This window comes from Sinohyriopsis cumingii, chromosome 1 (genome assembly GCF_028554795.1).
Source record: "Sinohyriopsis cumingii isolate HCF-2022 chromosome 1, ASM2855479v2, whole genome shotgun sequence".
NCBI classification, from domain to species: domain Eukaryota; kingdom Metazoa; phylum Mollusca; class Bivalvia; order Unionida; family Unionidae; genus Sinohyriopsis; species Sinohyriopsis cumingii.
The window spans coordinates 46,759,821-46,778,677 of record NC_142961.1 but is presented as its reverse complement, the minus strand read 5'-3'; the positions used below and the strand labels follow the sequence as shown (position 1 = coordinate 46,778,677).

Sequence of the window (18,857 nt, the reverse complement as noted above, 5' to 3'; positions counted from 1 at the left end):
TTTCTTACAGAAAATGCTGATTGTGACATGAGGTCAAGTAGAGAACTATAAACATTGTAACTGTGAGGACATGGTCATTCATGCTTTAAATCTTTGCACAATCAAGTTGTATTATATGTTTTGACTAGTATTTTTTTTTCCTTCGGGCTGGAATCTTTTTCTTCAAATTATTAAATTCAAGTGATTATTTTCTCTGGAAATACAAAAGTGCTCTGATAAAATTCTTGGATAAAGACATTCACTGGAATTTATTTATTTATTCAAACCTGGAATTATACTACTGTGATTCAATAAAAGATTGTTGAGACATCAACACTCTGTAAGCTGTAACAGACACGTCAACACCTTCATTTTTTGGATTTCTTCAGGACTTGTACTGAGTTTTATTCATGACTTAAAATTATTATGATTTGTGTCTGTAATTCTAGGATATTTTGGGATTTAATTCGCAAAACCGTAAGTTCTTTTTTCTCATTTTTTTCTCATTTTCACTTTGTATTCTAGGAAATACATTGTATTTGTTAAATTTTACAAAGCTTGTTGTCTTTTACTCTTTTCTATTACTTTCTTTAAGAGCATAGACTCATAACAATTCTGTGTTGCAATCAGTGAATGTCAGATAGCTGCAATACCTACTGGAAATGCTTCTAGCCCAGTCTCCATACACTAAAGAGTTGAGAAAGAAAGGGCAGATAATTAGATAGCTAGATAGTTAGGTAGGTAGGTAGGTAGATAGATATATAGTTAGATAGGTAGGTAGATAGATAGATAGATAGGCAGAACTGAAGTTAGATGAACTTATGCAGTGGGGATTTGGAAAAGCTCCGAACTTAATTCAGGCCTTGTCCAATAAACTGGGAGATGGATGCGTACAAGACCATATTCTTATGATTCAACAAAACTAACCAGAACTACTAATTACATGAAGATGGTACATGTATTGCCATATTAAATGTGTGACATTTTACTTAATTCCATATTCTCACTTGTCTGTGCATTAAAATATAGCATATATTAAATGCCATTATTCCAAACTCATTTTTAATTTACATTTTGTCCTTTGAATTTATTAAATAAAAGAAGAAAATAATAGAACAATATGCTTTTCTCCTGAAGCACTAATAAATGTAATAACTCTGAACATCCAGACCATTCTGAATGCTGACATGATTACAAAAAGAAAAAACACCATGAATTTAGAAAACATAACATGCTAACATGCTGAAAAATATTTAAGGTAGGAAACATTATTAGGCCTTTACGTTTGTTTGTGCAGTCAAAATAAGTGAGTTTTAAGAGCATTCTTGAATGGAATCACTGTTTCTTTGTGTCAAAGTTCAGCAGGCAATTCATTCCACATTGCTGGGTCCTGGTATGCAAAAGAACATTGTCCATATGACTTCCTTTTCATAGTGGGAATAATGAGTATATGATTGTCAGAAGAGGAGCGTAGGTATCTTGCTGTTGTGTACACATGGGTGAGGTCAGATAGGTATGTTGGACTAGAGTCCGACAGTGAAACGTAGCACAAAGAACAAATTTTGTGTTTGATTCTGGATTGAATGGATAGCCAGTGTAGGGTACAAAGCAGCGGGGAGGTGTGCTCTGATCATGGTACTCTAAGGATGATCTGAGCAGCTGTGTTTTGAACTTTTTGAAGTTTCTGAAGTAGATATTGAGATGAACCAGACATAATTGAGTTACAATAGTCCAGTCTTGAAAGTATTAATGAACACACAAGTGTTTTAGTGGCATCAACCGAATGATATTTGCGAATGGAACTGATGTGTCTCAGCTCAAGATATCCAGTCTTGCATATGTTTGTGACATTGGTGCAGTGTGAGAGTACTGTCCAGAGTAACACCTAGGTTTCATACTGACTGTGTGAATTTAATGTTGGTGTTGCTAATATTTATTGTTTGAGGTAAAGGATGTGAATGAGAAAGTCTTTGTGTTGTAATCAGAATGGCCTCAGTTTTATCATTATTTATCTGCAGCTTGTTACATGTCATCCATGATTTCACATCAGAAATGCACCTCTCTACGCCTTGGATGGTAGCATCAACTTCATTTGGGTGGCTAGATTTGTATATTTGGGTGTCATCAGCATAAAATTGGTGAGACACTGGATGATGATCTATAACACTCAATAGCGGCTGAGTGTATAGAATGAAGAAAACAGGTCCAAGAACAGACCCCTATGGAACACCACAACATAGATCAACTGGGCTGGAGTGTATTCCATTTGCGGACACAATTGTGGCCTGTTGAGCATGTAGGCCTTGAACCACAGTAAGGCTGTATCGTGAATGCCAAATACATGCTGGAGACAATGAAGTAATATCATGCTCTATTGTGTAAAATGCTGCAGATAAATCAAGGAGGGTGATCCGAAAGGTCGACTCAAGAGGCGGTAGTTGGAAGTGGTGTCCATTTGTTCCTTGACATTAGTTTGTTAGTAAACACCTAAACTCATAAGGAAATGACAGATTTATGTAATCAAGCTTCCCTTTTCCATTGTAATCGGACACAAATGAGAAGCATAATGTAATTAAACAGGAAGGTGACTGGGTGGGACATCATGCTACATGTCTGCGGTATGATGCCTCAGTGCTAGACATCACTATAAACTGCCACACTGAAGACATAGTAATGCTATGACTGAAAAATTGTTAAAGCTATGTTAAAAATCAAAAACACACATATCTCTGCAGCTAAGTAATTGAACAGCAATAAGTGAACACTCTCAATGGGCCAAGAATTCACAGCACTGATATTGACTGGTCCTGAAACTTAGTCTGATGTTAAATTAACATTATGGAGAGGAATTTGAATCAAACTGCACTCTATTTCCTGAACAAGAACACTTTCAGAAGAAAAGACTTATCAGAGAACAGAAAATGCCTGATAGTAAAAGACTATGAGAAGGCCCTTTATCCTTTAATTTTTAATAGGGATAGGATTGGTTGAATCACCAATAAGTGCTATAGAACCTTTCAACATCAGTGGTTCATAATTTTCCATAATAAATATTTTAAACCCAATATATTGCTTCCAATACATGACTTATGAGAAACACGATCACTGAAACTGCTCTGTCTTTATTCCATTGCTTCTTTCTCATCTTGAAGCAATCAGAAATAAGGTGCCCTATTTTCATGCAATAAGTGCAGATAGGAAGAGATAAGGACTTCTGATTAGTCTTATCCGACATTTGATTCTTTTGCATGAGCAAAATTTTCTATAGTGTCAATATTGTGTTTGCCATGGTTAATTTTGAGGTGCTAAGACATAGTATTAGAATCAGAAAGAGGTTCAATGACTCATTTGCGGTGCACTGAAGCTTGTAATCAATGTCAAACACTGTACAAGCCAGTCAGTCAAGAACTAAATTAGTCTGGCCTTTCAAGAAAGCATGTGACTTTTGGGTTCAAAACCATGTGAACATGTTTACTTGAAGAATTATAGTACAACTCAACATTAAAATCCTTTGAATGAGTCAGTTTACATACTTGATACACGACTCATCTTACGATGTGAAGTTACAATTATAGGATATTAGTATTAAAAATGACATTAACTAAATGATCCTAACAAAAACGATTATTTTAAAAACAATACCCATAATATAGATATGCATCATAGCATGTACATCATGCTTTTAGTGGCCTAATATACATTATGTCGGCAATGGACTTTAAACTTTTCTTTCCACTTTACAGTTTGAGCAAATTTATAAATTTGCATTCACAAGGTTATATATATATAATTTACATATATATATATATATATATATATATATATATATATATATATATATATATATATATATATATATATATATATATATATATATATATATATATATATAATTTACATAAATTGGGTCTCTTGTTTTATGGATTGCCTTAACCTTGGTAGGTATTGTGAATTGTCTCAAGATGCACATATTAACAAAAAGTTGTGTTCCTGTGATTTTTAATTCCACTGGTTAATGACCTTGACAGCTCTTGTTTGTGAGTTTTGATTGTCTCCATTTTATGGCAGTTGAGGTGGGAGGTATATTCATATGAGTAAATGGCTCACAATGTCTTTAGCTATTATTTAGCTTCAGTTGTTACTAAGGATGAGACTTTTAAGTTTAAAATTAAATTGAATAATAAATTACTCAGTTGACACACAATATATTTCTATGGTTGTATTTTGATACTATGGACTCTGTGGTTAGGTAAACAAAGATTGCTTAAAACTAATACACTTTTTTGTGCACATTAAAAAATCCAAGGAGACTGCTTCATATGTAATATTTTTGCCTTAATGCAAAAAGTAGTTAAAGATATGTTGCATTTAAATTTTTTCTTTTGGGTTCAGTGTTAGGACTGATGATTTATTCTATGTTTTCAGATGGTCCAGACAATGTTCAGCTTAATCCCTCTGGCGGGATTATCAAGGCCATAGAATACCACTCAGTCATTATACAGTGTATAGCAGACTGTAACCCTACATGCAGTTTTCAGTGGAGGAGAGGGTCATTTCCTGAATATCTCAAAACCAACCAGACCTTGATGATAGACAGTGTTGGCAAGAGTGATGCAGACAACTATACATGTATTGTGTCCAATGGCATAACTCGTAGATCTCAGAGTCTTCAGGCAACACTGTTAGTAATATGTAAGTACAGTAATCTTTCAGACATCTCCAGTGTGCTCTCTGTTGTATATTTAGAGACCAGTCAACAATATTTGATATGAAAACATGCTTCGTAAGAGTAAATAAAAATTTGTAATGTTTTATCATATCTTCATTAAACAGACTGAATATTAAGAATGACTTAAATAACATCCTTAAATGTGTGAAAGAAAGATTTATCAATAATACATGTTCAGCAAAAATTAAAAGTTGTTAAAAACTGAAACAGTTGGTGGCAAATTTAATTTAATGTAACACTGACACAACTTACAATTTAAATTGTCTATGCAGGGAACCCAAGTGGCTGACTGGTCTTAAGTGCTCTCCATTACGGATCACTGCCATCTCACCTCTGTCTGCGTGGATTCAAGTCTCGGATTCGGCTAATGTGGGTATGTGAGAAAGCTTGCCAGTAGCTTCTCATGGGTTGGCCGTTCTTTCGTGTTTTTTTTTTTCGGGTTCTTCCTCTACCATTAATATAGGCCGCCATGTATAGCCTATCATGTGCTGAAAAATGGCGTTAAACCCTACAACAACAACCACAAAATTTGTCTCTGCATATCTTAAATAATAAATGTAAAATAACATGTCCTTACCTCATACCATAGGTTATGTGAAAGGAATTTGAAAATCACTTCCACAGTTCACATAGTATGTTTGCCATTCTAGTTACATTCTATAAATAGTTACTATACATTTATATTTTTATCCCAAATGTAACATGTTGTCGAAACATAATTGTGTAATTCAGTGCAACATCAGGAAAGTATTTCCTTTTCTCCCTAAAATACGTTCTCCGGTTGCATTAATGTTAAGGATATAAGCCAGATGCCTCATGAATCCAACCCAACAAAACAGATGAAACTTTATCTTTCTGTCTATCTTATATAGAATAAGGAAAATAACTCTTGCCCATTATATCCCCTTTCCACCACCAGGTGTCGCCAATTTTTAGGTTTGCTTCAATGAAGTCAACATCATTTGGACACTTCTGCATCAATCAACAGCCATTATAAATGAAAAATAATAGCCATCCACCTCACAATTTGGATTTATGGTGTGTAGGTGTCATTCCTCTATAAGTTGTATACCTTTTTTATACATTTGTTTTTACAAATTGTGGGTGAATTTGACTCACTCTATGGACTTTGTCTATTTCAACCATTTGTATAACATGCTATTGGTGTTTTCACTTATGTTTGAGCGTGACGTGTGTAGTATTAATAATTAATTGACAAGCTGAATAGTTAATTTATACTTTTGCTCTTCCTGTTTCATTTGAGTATAACGTGTCAACCAAGCAAATAAAAGACAAGAAATTTAAAGTATGGAAAACACTCACGAGTTCTGTCTAGTATGTACAAAATATATATCATCTCTTCTATGCAGCGTGTTTGCTACATGGTTAGAAGTTTGGCCTGTAGTCCTCCAAAAGGCAGTCAAAGGGAGAAACAAAATAAATACATTTTGCAAAGATAACGTTGGTATTATAAGCATTAATCCATAGTCAGGATCTCTTGTGATCTTTCTTGTGGATGCTGCCCGTGTCCACCAGCCTACTAATGTAATGTTACAACAATTAGATACAGTTACTTCAGCGGAAATGGGGAAACAAAATGTTCACATTTTGCAAACCACCATGGAATATATGCTTTGTCTAGTTCAGGAGACAATGCAGTTATTACAGTCTGGTCAGATTTTACTCTTGTTTCCATATTTTGCTAATAAGGCTTTCCCGATACATTTGAGGTATGTTCCCCCAGTTTTGTTCAGCCCAGTGGCGCAAGTCTTCCCGCATGTCCAAGCATGACCTTCTGGGTCATATTTCTAGATGTTAGGGTTTTTGTCAGATTCATTGGATCCATCTTTTACTAAGATTTTACCATCCAGAACCAGCCAAGCCACCTGTTTGACCCAGTTTGGGGACTTGATTCATACATCTGTCCTGCCAGCTATGATTAATTTTGGGGATCGTCTCGGCCCACCTTGGGCGACACAATTCATATTATGATGGGGATTTATGTCTCCGTCCATGCATGCACATGGTGCAGTCAGTATCAGCTACAGCTGAGCCAATGTTCACAAGGCCAGAAACCATGCTAGCATTACTCCTGCCGAACCAGCTGGCTGTACTTGCCTGACACATTCGGTCAGCAGACCCTGCTTACCACATGTTTGTGCTTATGCACAGGGAGGGGGAACCATGACGTGTACATAGATCACAGCATTGCATCATCTATGACAGCTGGTATGGTCTATCCAGGTATTCAAACTGAGCCAGAACACATCCACCTGCTACTGCCTCGGATTACTACAGAATTAAAGTGTGAGTAGATCTCAACAAGGAGGAAAAGACTCCATCCTACAAGCTGCTTCCACAATCAACTAAAATTAGAGAAATTTGTGAACTACTGAATGCTAAGGTTTCCTCTGCAAAAAGCCAAGTACCCGCTACACTTTCATAACAAGGCAAGAAATTTGAAATGTAAATACAATTCACTTTCAGCTCTTGTGTCCATAAATTTGGAGTTATATCCCTTGTAAGGTCATAACACATGCAGCCATCATTCGCAAACCTGAATAAACTAAAGCATCATGGTTAAAATTACATTAATAATCCACGGCATCTGAATTCATAAAATATTCTTCCACTGGTTTCTTTCTCAAGGTTGCATGTTTACTGTCAGTAGCATATGGCAATGATTGATTACAATTCCATTTTGTATCAATGAATAAACACAGTTTGCGTTTGGCAATCAAACCTGAACTTTACCAAATAATACAAATGTGTGCATTGTTTCTGAACTTGTAAGATTTATTATAATATATCACAGTGGATTTTGGAAAAATAACCCACAGATTAGCCAAGGCAAAGTCTTACAACTTGTGTACAGTAGTTATAACAGCTATTTTTACATTTTTTGATTTCACAGTATTCCCAATGCTATGGTTGACATGACAGTAAGCAGTCTTGTATCATTGAAAACATTGATAACTGGACATTTTGTCAAACAAAAGTTAGAATTATGTGAGAATGAAGAACAGATTCCTATTTTGTCATCAAGCATTTCTGTCTTTGTTCCCAGCGTTTGAAGTCCATCGCATTTATTGTGTTATTAGGTGGTTCAGTTGCTATACATGTGCTGTTGAAGGAAGGAGAGAATTTGTTTAGTGTGAACTAATTAAAGAACATATTGATATATCACCAAAAAAAGTTGGAATGTGATTCATTTGACAGATATTAATACTACTGCAGTGTGGTTGTTGTGGACTGGTTAATTTATGGAAGGACTGACCAAACTGATATGCATGGGTGAAATCCAAATCAATATTTTGGATTCTATTTAAATGTTGAATTTTGTGTGTGTGTTGTTTATGATTTGGATTTTTAATATAGCTTTAACAATTTTTTCAGTTATATCGCTACGATGTCTGCAGTATTGCAGTTCATAGTGGTGTAAAGCACTGGGGCATCAGATATTTCAAGATACATGCATGAATGGACAGGATAGCAATATTTGTATCTGAAAAATGTTGAGACATTTTAGGATACTGTTATAGGTCATCTAGGTCACCAGGATGTGATCTATCAGGAAGGACAGCAGCACATAATAAAAGACCTTGAATGTCTTAACTGGGTCAAACAAATTCTAACACTTTTACCTAGGTAAGAAACAGTAAGGCTTGCTAGCTATAAGCAGCACAAGTTTGGATTTTTCAGATTTGTTCAAATGATGCCGATCTGATAATAACTATGCCCACCATGACTATGATTAGAAAAAATCTTTAAATAGTTTCTGTAACACAGAAATATGACTTGTGGATGCTTTAAGTGAATCATTAGCACATGAACCACATAAAAGAAAGCAAACATAACTTTCTATTGTAATTTGTATTATACCACTAATTATTTTCCTAAACTGATATTTCTTTAGCTGCCACTGACTCGTACATTAGTATCTTATTGGACTTAAAATTGATAAATATGCATGATATGTATCATTACCATTACATTATTATGTTGTTAAAATGCATATAGTGTATATGTATGAACATACTTTCAGATGGAGTGGAAAATTTGAGCCTGTCAGTGCTAGATGTTAACACTGTCAATGAAAATTCATCAGCCATTTTCCAGTGCAGTGTTGACAGCAACCCACTACCCACCATAACATGGAGGAAAGAAGGCACCAACACTGTTCTTAAGACCGAATCTGGAGTTGTACAAAGTCAGTTTAGGATTGAGTCTGCCCAGTGTCAGGATACCAACAACTATACTTGTTTTGCATATAATGGAATCTGGACACAAGCCAGTAGGACATTACAATTTTTTGTAAAATGTAAGTAGAATGATGATATCGTAAAGAAATTTTTTTTTGCTGTTGCCAGTATTAGCATATAGCAATACATAGCTAACACCTTCCTTTGATGGTTTATACGAATGTCAGCATTTGTAGACTTTATAGTTCTTGTCAACATCCTTCAGACATTCCATTGTAGTTCTTGAAAGTCATCATAACCTATTTCTGTGATATGAAAAAAATACTGATATTAATTATATGTTGCATTTTAAAATGTGTGGACATTTGGACATTTTTGAAACGATGAAAATATTCAGACTGGTTCAGATTGGGTTGTTGAAGAGAAAACTATATTAAATTTTAACCAGCTACCATCAAATACATGCTTACAAATTGTGAAAGGAAAAAAGCTTATTGAATTTGGGTCAAATCTCCAAGGTCAAGGTCATTGATTGAACAAAGACAACCAGTTTCACACCACCTGCAGTTATAAGATTGGATAGTTTGCACTTAAAATAAAAAAGAACCTATTGATTTTAGTGTCAAAATAACGAATGTTCATGTCACTGTGACTGAAAGAAGAAAAATAGTTTCTCCAAACAATTTCCAATTCTTCACCATTTTCAACCACTAAGCTTTATGGATAGTTTGCACATGAAGTAAGGATAAAGCTGTTAATTTTGATGCCAGAAGGTCAAGGTCACTGTTAGTAAAATAAGTGGATCATACATATTTTTAGTAACTCAGACTTTGTTGGGGCACCCAAATTCATTCATCCAGTCCTCACCCCATTACCTTCAGTCCCATCATGAATGTGGATTCAACTGACTAGAGGAAGACTAATATATTGCATTAGATAAAGGCATTACTACACAAATGGATTCATTTTAAAAAAAGGCATCCTCTGCTTCTATTTAAGGCCGTTCTTGGTTAAGAAAACCAACAGGAAGTTGTGTCCAATTATGCTTTTAAGCACATTCAGGGAGTTCATAAAAGAACAAAGGTTTAAAATGGGAATGGCAAGGACCATATGTTTGTTCATTTTATACAACTTGTACACAGTAACATCCATGTAACATCAAGAAGATACATGCATTTCTCCTACACATGAGTAGTGTATCGCTTAGGTGCTGTTAATTTCGTCCTCAACTTCATCGACTGGGTTTTCACCAGAACATTAAATTCTGTCGTTGCCATCTTCTGCGTGACCTACTCACCTGTATGATAACATATAGAAATGATATCCTACTGATAAAATTAGTAAAGGTGGTTTTCCTTCATGATATGCACAACCTTCTTTGCCCCATTCTAAAGTCAGTGTGGAGAAGTCAGCCCTTGTCCCTTCACAACATTTGATTCATTTGGGTGTGAGTTTCTTGCCCATATTAACCTAGCTCATCTTCCTCTCAAATACACAGACTGTAATGTTCTAGCACTTGGGAAAGCTTCTTCAAGACGTTTAACATGGCAAGGGAATTTCTTCATCTCCTCCCCCTCTTCAGTGTGGCAGATGTTCTTTTGAATGTTGACTGCATCTTCATGCACCCTTTGCACATGGTTCTTCTCTCTCCGTGCTGACAGACTATACACCTGCAAGATTAGTAGATAAGGATATCAGCAAAAAGCAGACACTTCCTGATTCAATAGCAGATCAGAATTGTTAGCATCGGGAATTCTGTTTGAGGCACTGTAGCCAAAGGTTAGAATCTGCAAAGATGCAAGTTTGTCAGATTGGCTTGCTAACTTGCTACTATACTCCGCGATGGTCATTGTTGAGTAGATATGCCAATTACCCCTCTCCAATGAGATAAGTCATGGGTCACTGATCTACCTGATTTAGCGACAGGCATGCCCAGGAAATTCATAGCAACCCCAAACTTCTCGAACTGTACTGATCACTAATCTTTCATCCATGTCCAAAGAAATTTCAAGTTCATAAATGGCTCTTTTCCAGTATGTCTTGCACTGAAAAAAGACTACAAATCTTCATTTGTGGAGAGGATCACAACAGTTTGACACCCCTCCCTGCTGACAGTATACAAGGGGAAATGGTGCACTTTTTGTGATCGGTGATGTGCACATGACATTATACCACTGTTAGCCCAATTTCCCAGCTGGCTAATTTCTTTCTTTTCCTTGACCTTGTTTACTGACCTTGTTCCATAATTTGAGTTTCTTATGGATTTTTACATGGCTCAAATCTTCTGAGTTCAAGCCATTTGCCACTGTTCTACTTGCTCGTCCATAGCCTTAGCCTCATTATTGATAGCAACCAAACTCTATGTTCTGTCCTATGATCCAAATTAACTTTTTGAATTTTGTTCCGATGGTTCAGTCATTTTAATAATGCAGCCTGATTTGATTTATATAGTTAGACTTCTAGTACTGGCAACGAGAAAATAATTTTACAATTCTTCTCATTGATCAGTTCTTTGGAGAAGCTAGGTTGCAAAACCTGGTATGTGATTTTGCGAAACTTGGTATTTGATCTCTGAATCTATCTCAAACACAAAAAGACTACCTGGTCCAGATGCAAGAGTCATTTCCTCTCACTCGTGCTGGAAAACAAGATATAACTCCATAAGAGGTGTCTTCTTGGCAAAAGGTAGTCATTCAGCCAGCATTCTCATGTATGTCTCACGAAGATTTAGGCTATGGAAATACGAGCTATTTCATTGATCATTGGTGTTCATAGTGGACTCTGTCTACATGTATTATTCAGTGGAGCTTGAATGGAATGAGCATTGTAGAAAAGAACAAGATAATAGAGACTCATGACCAAAGTGAACTATACATTTTAGGTGACTTAAACAGAGATGTTATGAGCAATAAGATTACCAGAAATTGGTTGAATTTCGCAGAAACTTTTGGTCTTACCCAATTAGTGGACGAAACAAGAAAAGGATTACTCACAAACTCTAATTGATATACCTATACAAATATGGAAGAAAATGTGACAAAAATACATCTTCTAGATACCATACGTCTCAATGATTACATCCCTACTTTCCTAACCAGAAAATCCGGCTTAAAAAAAATGTAAAAATCCAAGCTCACAAAATCATAACATACAGGTCATTTAAGCATTATGATTAAGGAAAATTTCTGGAAGATCTTTGCGATGGGGATGCTCCTCTTAATATTTGAATCCACCTTTCTGTACAGGTGGATGATTCATATACCTTTGAAAACATATACAATAAAACTGGACTTCCCTCCTTATTGGTTGCCTCTGTGCATTTTAGCTGTCATGAAACGCCATGATTATTTCAAACATGTTGCTTAACAAGCACATTAAAAAACATGGAGAAATAAATTAACCAAAATGATCAAAAGGGCAAAGAAGAATTACTATCAGTCAGCTTTAGAAAATAATTGCAACAAGAAGTATGTGTGGAAAGTTTTGAACAAACGCTGCAGGTAAGCATTCCACAATGCCACCCATAATACAACAACTGAGCCAGGAAGGTCAGATTATTGATGTGGATGTTGAAATAGCAAATACATTCATCGAATGCTCTGTCGGCATAGCCTCCAAAATTAGGGAACCTATTGTCAACTCTAATCAAAATGAACTAAGAAATTTGTGTTCAGAAAAAAAAAAACACCTGATACAAAATCTTTTATCTATGCAGTACCAAATGAAATGGTTTTGAGCTTTTTGCAAACTATTGCAGGAAGGAAATCAACAGGTCTATATAATATTGCTCGACATCTCACGAGGGCTGCTGCATATATAATGTTTAACAGCATAGCTTACATATGTAATCTTAGCATATCCACCTCAGTGTTTCCCCAGACATAGAAATTGTCAGAAGTCTGGTCTAAAAGAAAATGCCATTAATTACAGACCCATATCTATCTTACCATCTATTTCCATAGTACTTGAAAAAACATGTTCATGACAATCTTTTGATATCCCTATCAAACTATAATTTAATTGATAAAAGCCAATCAAACTTCAGAGAAAACCACTCCTGTGAGAAAGCCTTGGTCTCCAATATAGATACATGGATTACTGCCTCAGATCAAAGAAAATTAGTTATATCCATAAAAGCTTTAGACAAGCTTCTGACTTTATTCCTGTCAACAAAGTGAGCATTTATCAATGTGACAATTCAGCGATTGATTGGTTTATCTCATATCTAACAACGTCAAAACATTGTCAAAATAAATGGTAGATTTTCTAAAGAAGAACCAATTACATATGCACATATGCAGTACCACAGGGATCAATCTTAGGCCCACTTATTTTTTCTCATTTTCATAAATGATCTGCCACTGAAAATAGGCAACCATATTTCATCGACCAATGTACATGCAGATGCATGGTACTATATTTCAAGCAGCTAAAATCAGACCTTAGATTCATGGTGTATAGAAAATGACACAAAAAGTAAATGCAGAAAAGACTAATGAGTTAATGATTACTACCAAGCAAAAGAGAGAAAAATTGGAAAATAAAAATTGGAATCTTAAATTGAATGAAATATGCCTACAAATGGTTACCTTTGACAAAATCCTTAGGGTTATGGTTGAGAAAAATTTGGAATGGAATGAACAGATTCAAGTCATATATCATCAAGTCAATCCAAACCTGTGGCTATTTAGTAGGATAAGGCCATATCTATCACTACTGTTAACAGTGAGTGAACAAATATGTTTGAGAAAGGCTAATTATATGCATAATGTTTCAAACAATATGGCCTCATTGTATCTCAAGGAACTATATCATGCTAGCATTACTCCGACAGAACGATGACGTCCTGGTGATTATAAGTATGAAAATAATAAACAACGGTAAAGACTGACGTACACCTTGTTATTATTATCATCATTTCTCTTTTGTTATTGTCAGACCTTTAAATTTTCTGATGTCTCAAACAGTTGGTAAGTATGGGGATAGTAGGGGCCATGCAACACTCTCTGACCATGTTCATCATGTACAAAATGAATGGATGGTTATCCAATGTGTAGCGCATGATCAGTCGACAGTTGGGACCTTGCTGAAAACAGTCACACATATCTGTGGTGGAAGGAAGAATGTTGTATCCTTCTGGATCAATCAAATATCACATACGAAGCAATATTGGTGCTATCTATGAGGTAGTAACATATTTTTAAAGGGATTGATTGAGCACCCCCTAACATACAAGGGAGGAGCAGCAGCTTCCCTAGACAGGATAGAGTTTACTGCATAAACCTTAATAAAATAGGGAGGGATAGCATCTTCCAGGAGAGAAGTAACTGATATTTCTCAAGGGTTTTCATGCCCTCCCCAGAATAAAAGAGGGAGTAGCAGCACCTTCCCTAGACATGACAGTGAGTCTTGTAAAAAGAAGGCAGCTTCTATCAGTAAGGGTCATCAACTTCCCAAGACCAAGTGTACTCCCCAATCATGGGAGGGTGGCATCGCATTGTCCCAAAATCAAAACGGTGTTGCTCCCGGTAGAGGTTACAAAGAGCCTAAATATGGAGAATCTCCTCTTCAGCGACAGATCAGGATCTCCACTGTATCCTAGGTCAGGCGAAATGTAAATCAAACAAACCCAAAAGGTTTACCCTTTCTTTGAACTCTCCTAGTTCTGTGGGAAGTTTTCTCAAATCTAGATCGCAATTGATTGTAAGTAATAGCCGCTAATCACCAGAAACAGGTAGACCAGATACTGGATATACGTCTGCAAGACATGCTGAATCTAGGTCTAGTGCTAAGGATAGGTGCGAATAACCATGTTTCGCTACATTACCTATTTATCACATCACCGGGACAGAGTATACATTTAGCCACGCTTTCGAGCTAGGAAATCTTACCAATGTTTCTTCATTTCCCCATGTTACCTTACAATCCCTTTGGTATGTGGAACTCACCTCCTCAAGGGGGAAAACAACCTCTTCCATGGATGTCATCTATATGGATACCTCCATCTTTCAGTGATGAGGTCCGACGATCATCATAAGTTCTGACGGAAAGATCGTCAAGGGGGGAGAGGTGAGGGTTAATCTCCCTCCCTCTATGCAGGGGTCTCATGTCCATCAAAGGTCATTGCAAGTCACTGAGAAATGAACACCTCAATTCAAGGCCTTGAAAATCATTGATATTTTACCTAGGTCATTGAAAGTCATTAAATTTTTTGCCTAAAAAATAAATTATGGTTGAAAATTTTACTTTCAAGTAGTTTGTTTTTGATTGTTTTGTGATTTGAAGTACGGTTTGATTTTCTGCCATATATGCTTGCAATTCCACTATTATCATAATCGCATCAAGTATTCAGATATCATGCATAGTGCCCCTTTCACATGATATCATTAACAATCTTTCACATCACAAAGTTTAATTGGCACATTGTGTCCTGGACAAGACATTCTGTCATAGCTTGAATCATGCATCACGGAAGGTTTATAAATGAGTGTTTAAAATACATGCTACCTAGATAATCCAAGTGGGCTGAATCTGAGTGTGGTTCATATTTGATGATTCAGTTCAGAAAATACTGGCTGATGATAATAATTGTAATTTAAGTTTAAAGTTATAAGTTACATCAGAATATCAGAGCTGAAAAAAGTGTTAAAAGTGACAATTTTAGTCAATGCATCTTGACTGAAATTGAGCTTTGAATTAAGTGGGTTGTGTATGTAATTAGAACCGGAACTGATATCATTTTGAAAGCTTGAAAACATTACGCTGCAAATGCATGTCACCTTTTATGGCCAAATTCGGCACACCATGTAACAAATTCAAAACTTTTCAAACTTTGATCGGTCTAATCACCAGCTTAAGAGATATAATCTTCTGGAGTGTTCATTAGATGATTGCATGTTTTCAATGCTTTTTTTTTTATTAAGTTGAAGAAATCTAGGAATATCACACATTTATTTGGTTTAGGGTACAATAATAAGTGTACACTTGCTTCCCATTTGTTGACAAGAAAACTGCTGATCTCCAAAGTCCAGAAATTTTTACTACTTGCTGCTTTTAGATTTCAATTTATAATTAACTTTTGGCATAATATCTTAAGATTTATACATGGAAAAAAATTGTAAAAATGAGACCACGGTAAATACAAAAAATATTAATAGTTCTTCACACAAATTCATTATTCAAAATACCTTGAGCATAGCTGCATATAGCCATATAAGAGTTCAGATAAATTTAATAAATAAATTAAAATTAAAATGAGGAAGTAAATATATTTGTTTGATCAAAATATCTTGCTCTGCACAAGCAGTCTATGGCATTAATGGACTTTTTAAAAACCCTAATACAGCATCATAGAACAGGTAGAAAATCTGGATTTGTAGTCAGTAAAGGACTGGTTCAAGAAAGCAAAACTTTGGCAGATGAGCTTATGTTGATAAAAAATCTTATATTCCAGTAAAGTATCTAAAGGACACTACCCGTGAGCTGTGAAGAATTGTACATGATAACCATAAGGAACAGTTTCCAAACTTGTTCCAGCCGGTTAAGCCTGGGCTTTATATATGCCCCATCACAGCACAGAACAATTTTCAGACACTGGTGACGAACAGATTAATCTGAAAAATCAACAGAGGCAACAACTTTTAAAGATTTTGATTTCAATAGGACTCCAACAGAGTGTAGCTGGAAAAAAGAAAGAGAGATATTGAAGTGATAGGTAAATAGTGAACTATGGCAGTTTTCTCCTCCCTCCATTTTGTTCTACTCCCCCCATATTTTCATGCTGAATGAGCTATGTGTCAGCCCGAATTTGTACCAAAATTTAGTGCATAACCACAGCAACAAAGTAGCCAGCCCTTGTGTAAATCTGCTCCACAAAGGTGACAAAATAGGTGGAGAGGCAAGGGCAGGAGCAAGCGATGTACTTTTGCCTCTTCTTTCCCCAAAGAGGCAAAAGGGGGAAAGAGAGCTTGTCCCTAGGGATAGGTGAGCTATCCTGCAGTACATATGTCTTCCTATAATACTGATAGGTACTCGATTGGCACTAATTTTGGAGGCCTGTTCAAACATCACATATCAATGGGTCCTTTCTATTGTGAATAAGAGGTTCATGTCTGTGATTCATAGGACTCATTTCTCTCTCATATATACCCATCTTCTTCCATCAGTCAAACGTTTCAAATTAAAGGAAGAAGTACATAGTGGAGAGGGTTCAAAACATCCAGTCACCAGCTTTCTACCTCTGGATATTTTGGTTTCCAAAAAGGAGGAAAACTGAGGTTTATTATCAACCTATCCCTCTAAACAGATTTCTGCAAGTGGAAACTTTCATGATGGAAATTGCAATTTCAATTCAAAACTCTATTAAACCTGATGAATGGGCAGTTTCCATCGAGCTTCGGGAAGCTTACTTACACATCCAAATGTTTGCTCTGCACAACAAATATTTTCGAATCTTGATTGGACAGTAAGTATTCAAATTCCAACCCGTGCTATTTCGTCCTGCCTCAGTGCACAAGATCTTTGCCAGAGTCATGAAAGAAATAGATGCACACCTGAGATACTTGGGAATTCCATTAATCCAGTATTTTGATGTCTGGCTGCCAAACAATACAAACAAACAGTTCCTATGCAGCCACGCAACCTGCTGTTGGTCTGTAGCAACACAATTGGGACTGATTTCAAATTTGGAGGAATAAGAATGTGTTCCCTCTCAAGATTTCATGTGCATTGGAATGAATTCCCTTACCTTCCTGGGCCAGATTCATGTTCTACCAGAGTGGATAAAAATAATTATGGGAACTATGAATTCCACATTTGATCTGGTTTCCCAAGAGTAGCTTCAATACATCCTCCTCACTTTCTTCTGTTGGCAGTTTGTAAGCCCCGCAGGTATTCATGCTCCTTCTGTCTGCATGGTGATCTGGATCCTTGGTCAGACACAGTCAGAAGGGATTACATTCAAAGTTCATCAGATTCCAGGGAAGTAAAACATTCTGACAGGCAGTTTGTCTAGAACAGGCATGGTAAGCCTAACAGAAAAGTTACTTCATAAAGCAGTTGCAGAGTTTCTGTTCAGTCTATGGGAGCTCCCTCTAGTGGATTATTTTTGTGATAAAACACAACAATATGTACTCATTGTGTATCTCCCCAGTGACAGACCAGGTACTCTTGGCAATGGGTACCTTCAGTTTAAATTGGGATTGACTCTCTGCGTATACCGATACCTACCCACCATTAAGGTTGATTCCACACGTTTTGCACAGGATCAGGGTTTCCACCATAAGGTACATCCTGATTGTACTTCTATGGCCTCAAAGGCTATAGTTCAACCTATTGATCGCCACACCAAGTGTATTACCTCTTTGAGACAGTCTTCTCTCTCAACAGAGAGGTACTCTGTTTCACACCAATCCCCAGATTCTGCAACTTTATGCTTGGCTCATTTCAAATGATTGATCCATCAAAGTTTTTGAACATGTTGCTGACTGCATTTTACATGCCCAGCGATGTTCTACATCCAAGATCTATGATGCAAGTGAAAAATCGTCTGTGATTGGTGTGCTAGGAAATGTCTTATTCCTTGCTGACCCTCTCTTCCTTGCAGTAGCTGATTTTATTTTCTTCCATTTGAGGAGAGATCTTGTTTATCACTACAATCAATGGTTACATGGTAGCTCTTTCAAGCACTCATAAACTTCCTAAAAATCAGTCCATGGATCCAGTTCTGCATTTATCGGATCTTATCATGTATTTTGAGCTACAGAAACTCATTGCAATCATAATGGAACCTTGCATTTTTTTAGTGTTTATTGACAAAAACACCTTATGAATCTTTGAGTGATTGTTCAAATGAAAATATTATGCTTAAAACCATTTTCCTTTTGACCATTGTGCAAGCTCTGAGAAGAAGCAAACTACATGCTTTATTATTTGAGGAAGGATGTTTA

General features: G+C 36.1%; 1 protein-coding gene across 1 annotated transcript in view; it reads left to right on the top strand.

Moving 5' to 3' along the window:
- LOC149806803 (protein turtle homolog B-like) overlaps nt 1–18,857 on the top strand; it is a 264,646-nt gene that overhangs the window by 115,054 nt on the left and 130,735 nt on the right. The window contains exons 4-5 of the mRNA XM_089971057.1: nt 4,405–4,671; nt 8,754–9,029. Of these exons, the coding sequence (XP_089827183.1) occupies nt 4,405–4,671; nt 8,754–9,029 (543 nt within the window). The remainder of the gene's footprint in view (nt 1–4,404; nt 4,672–8,753; nt 9,030–18,857) is intronic.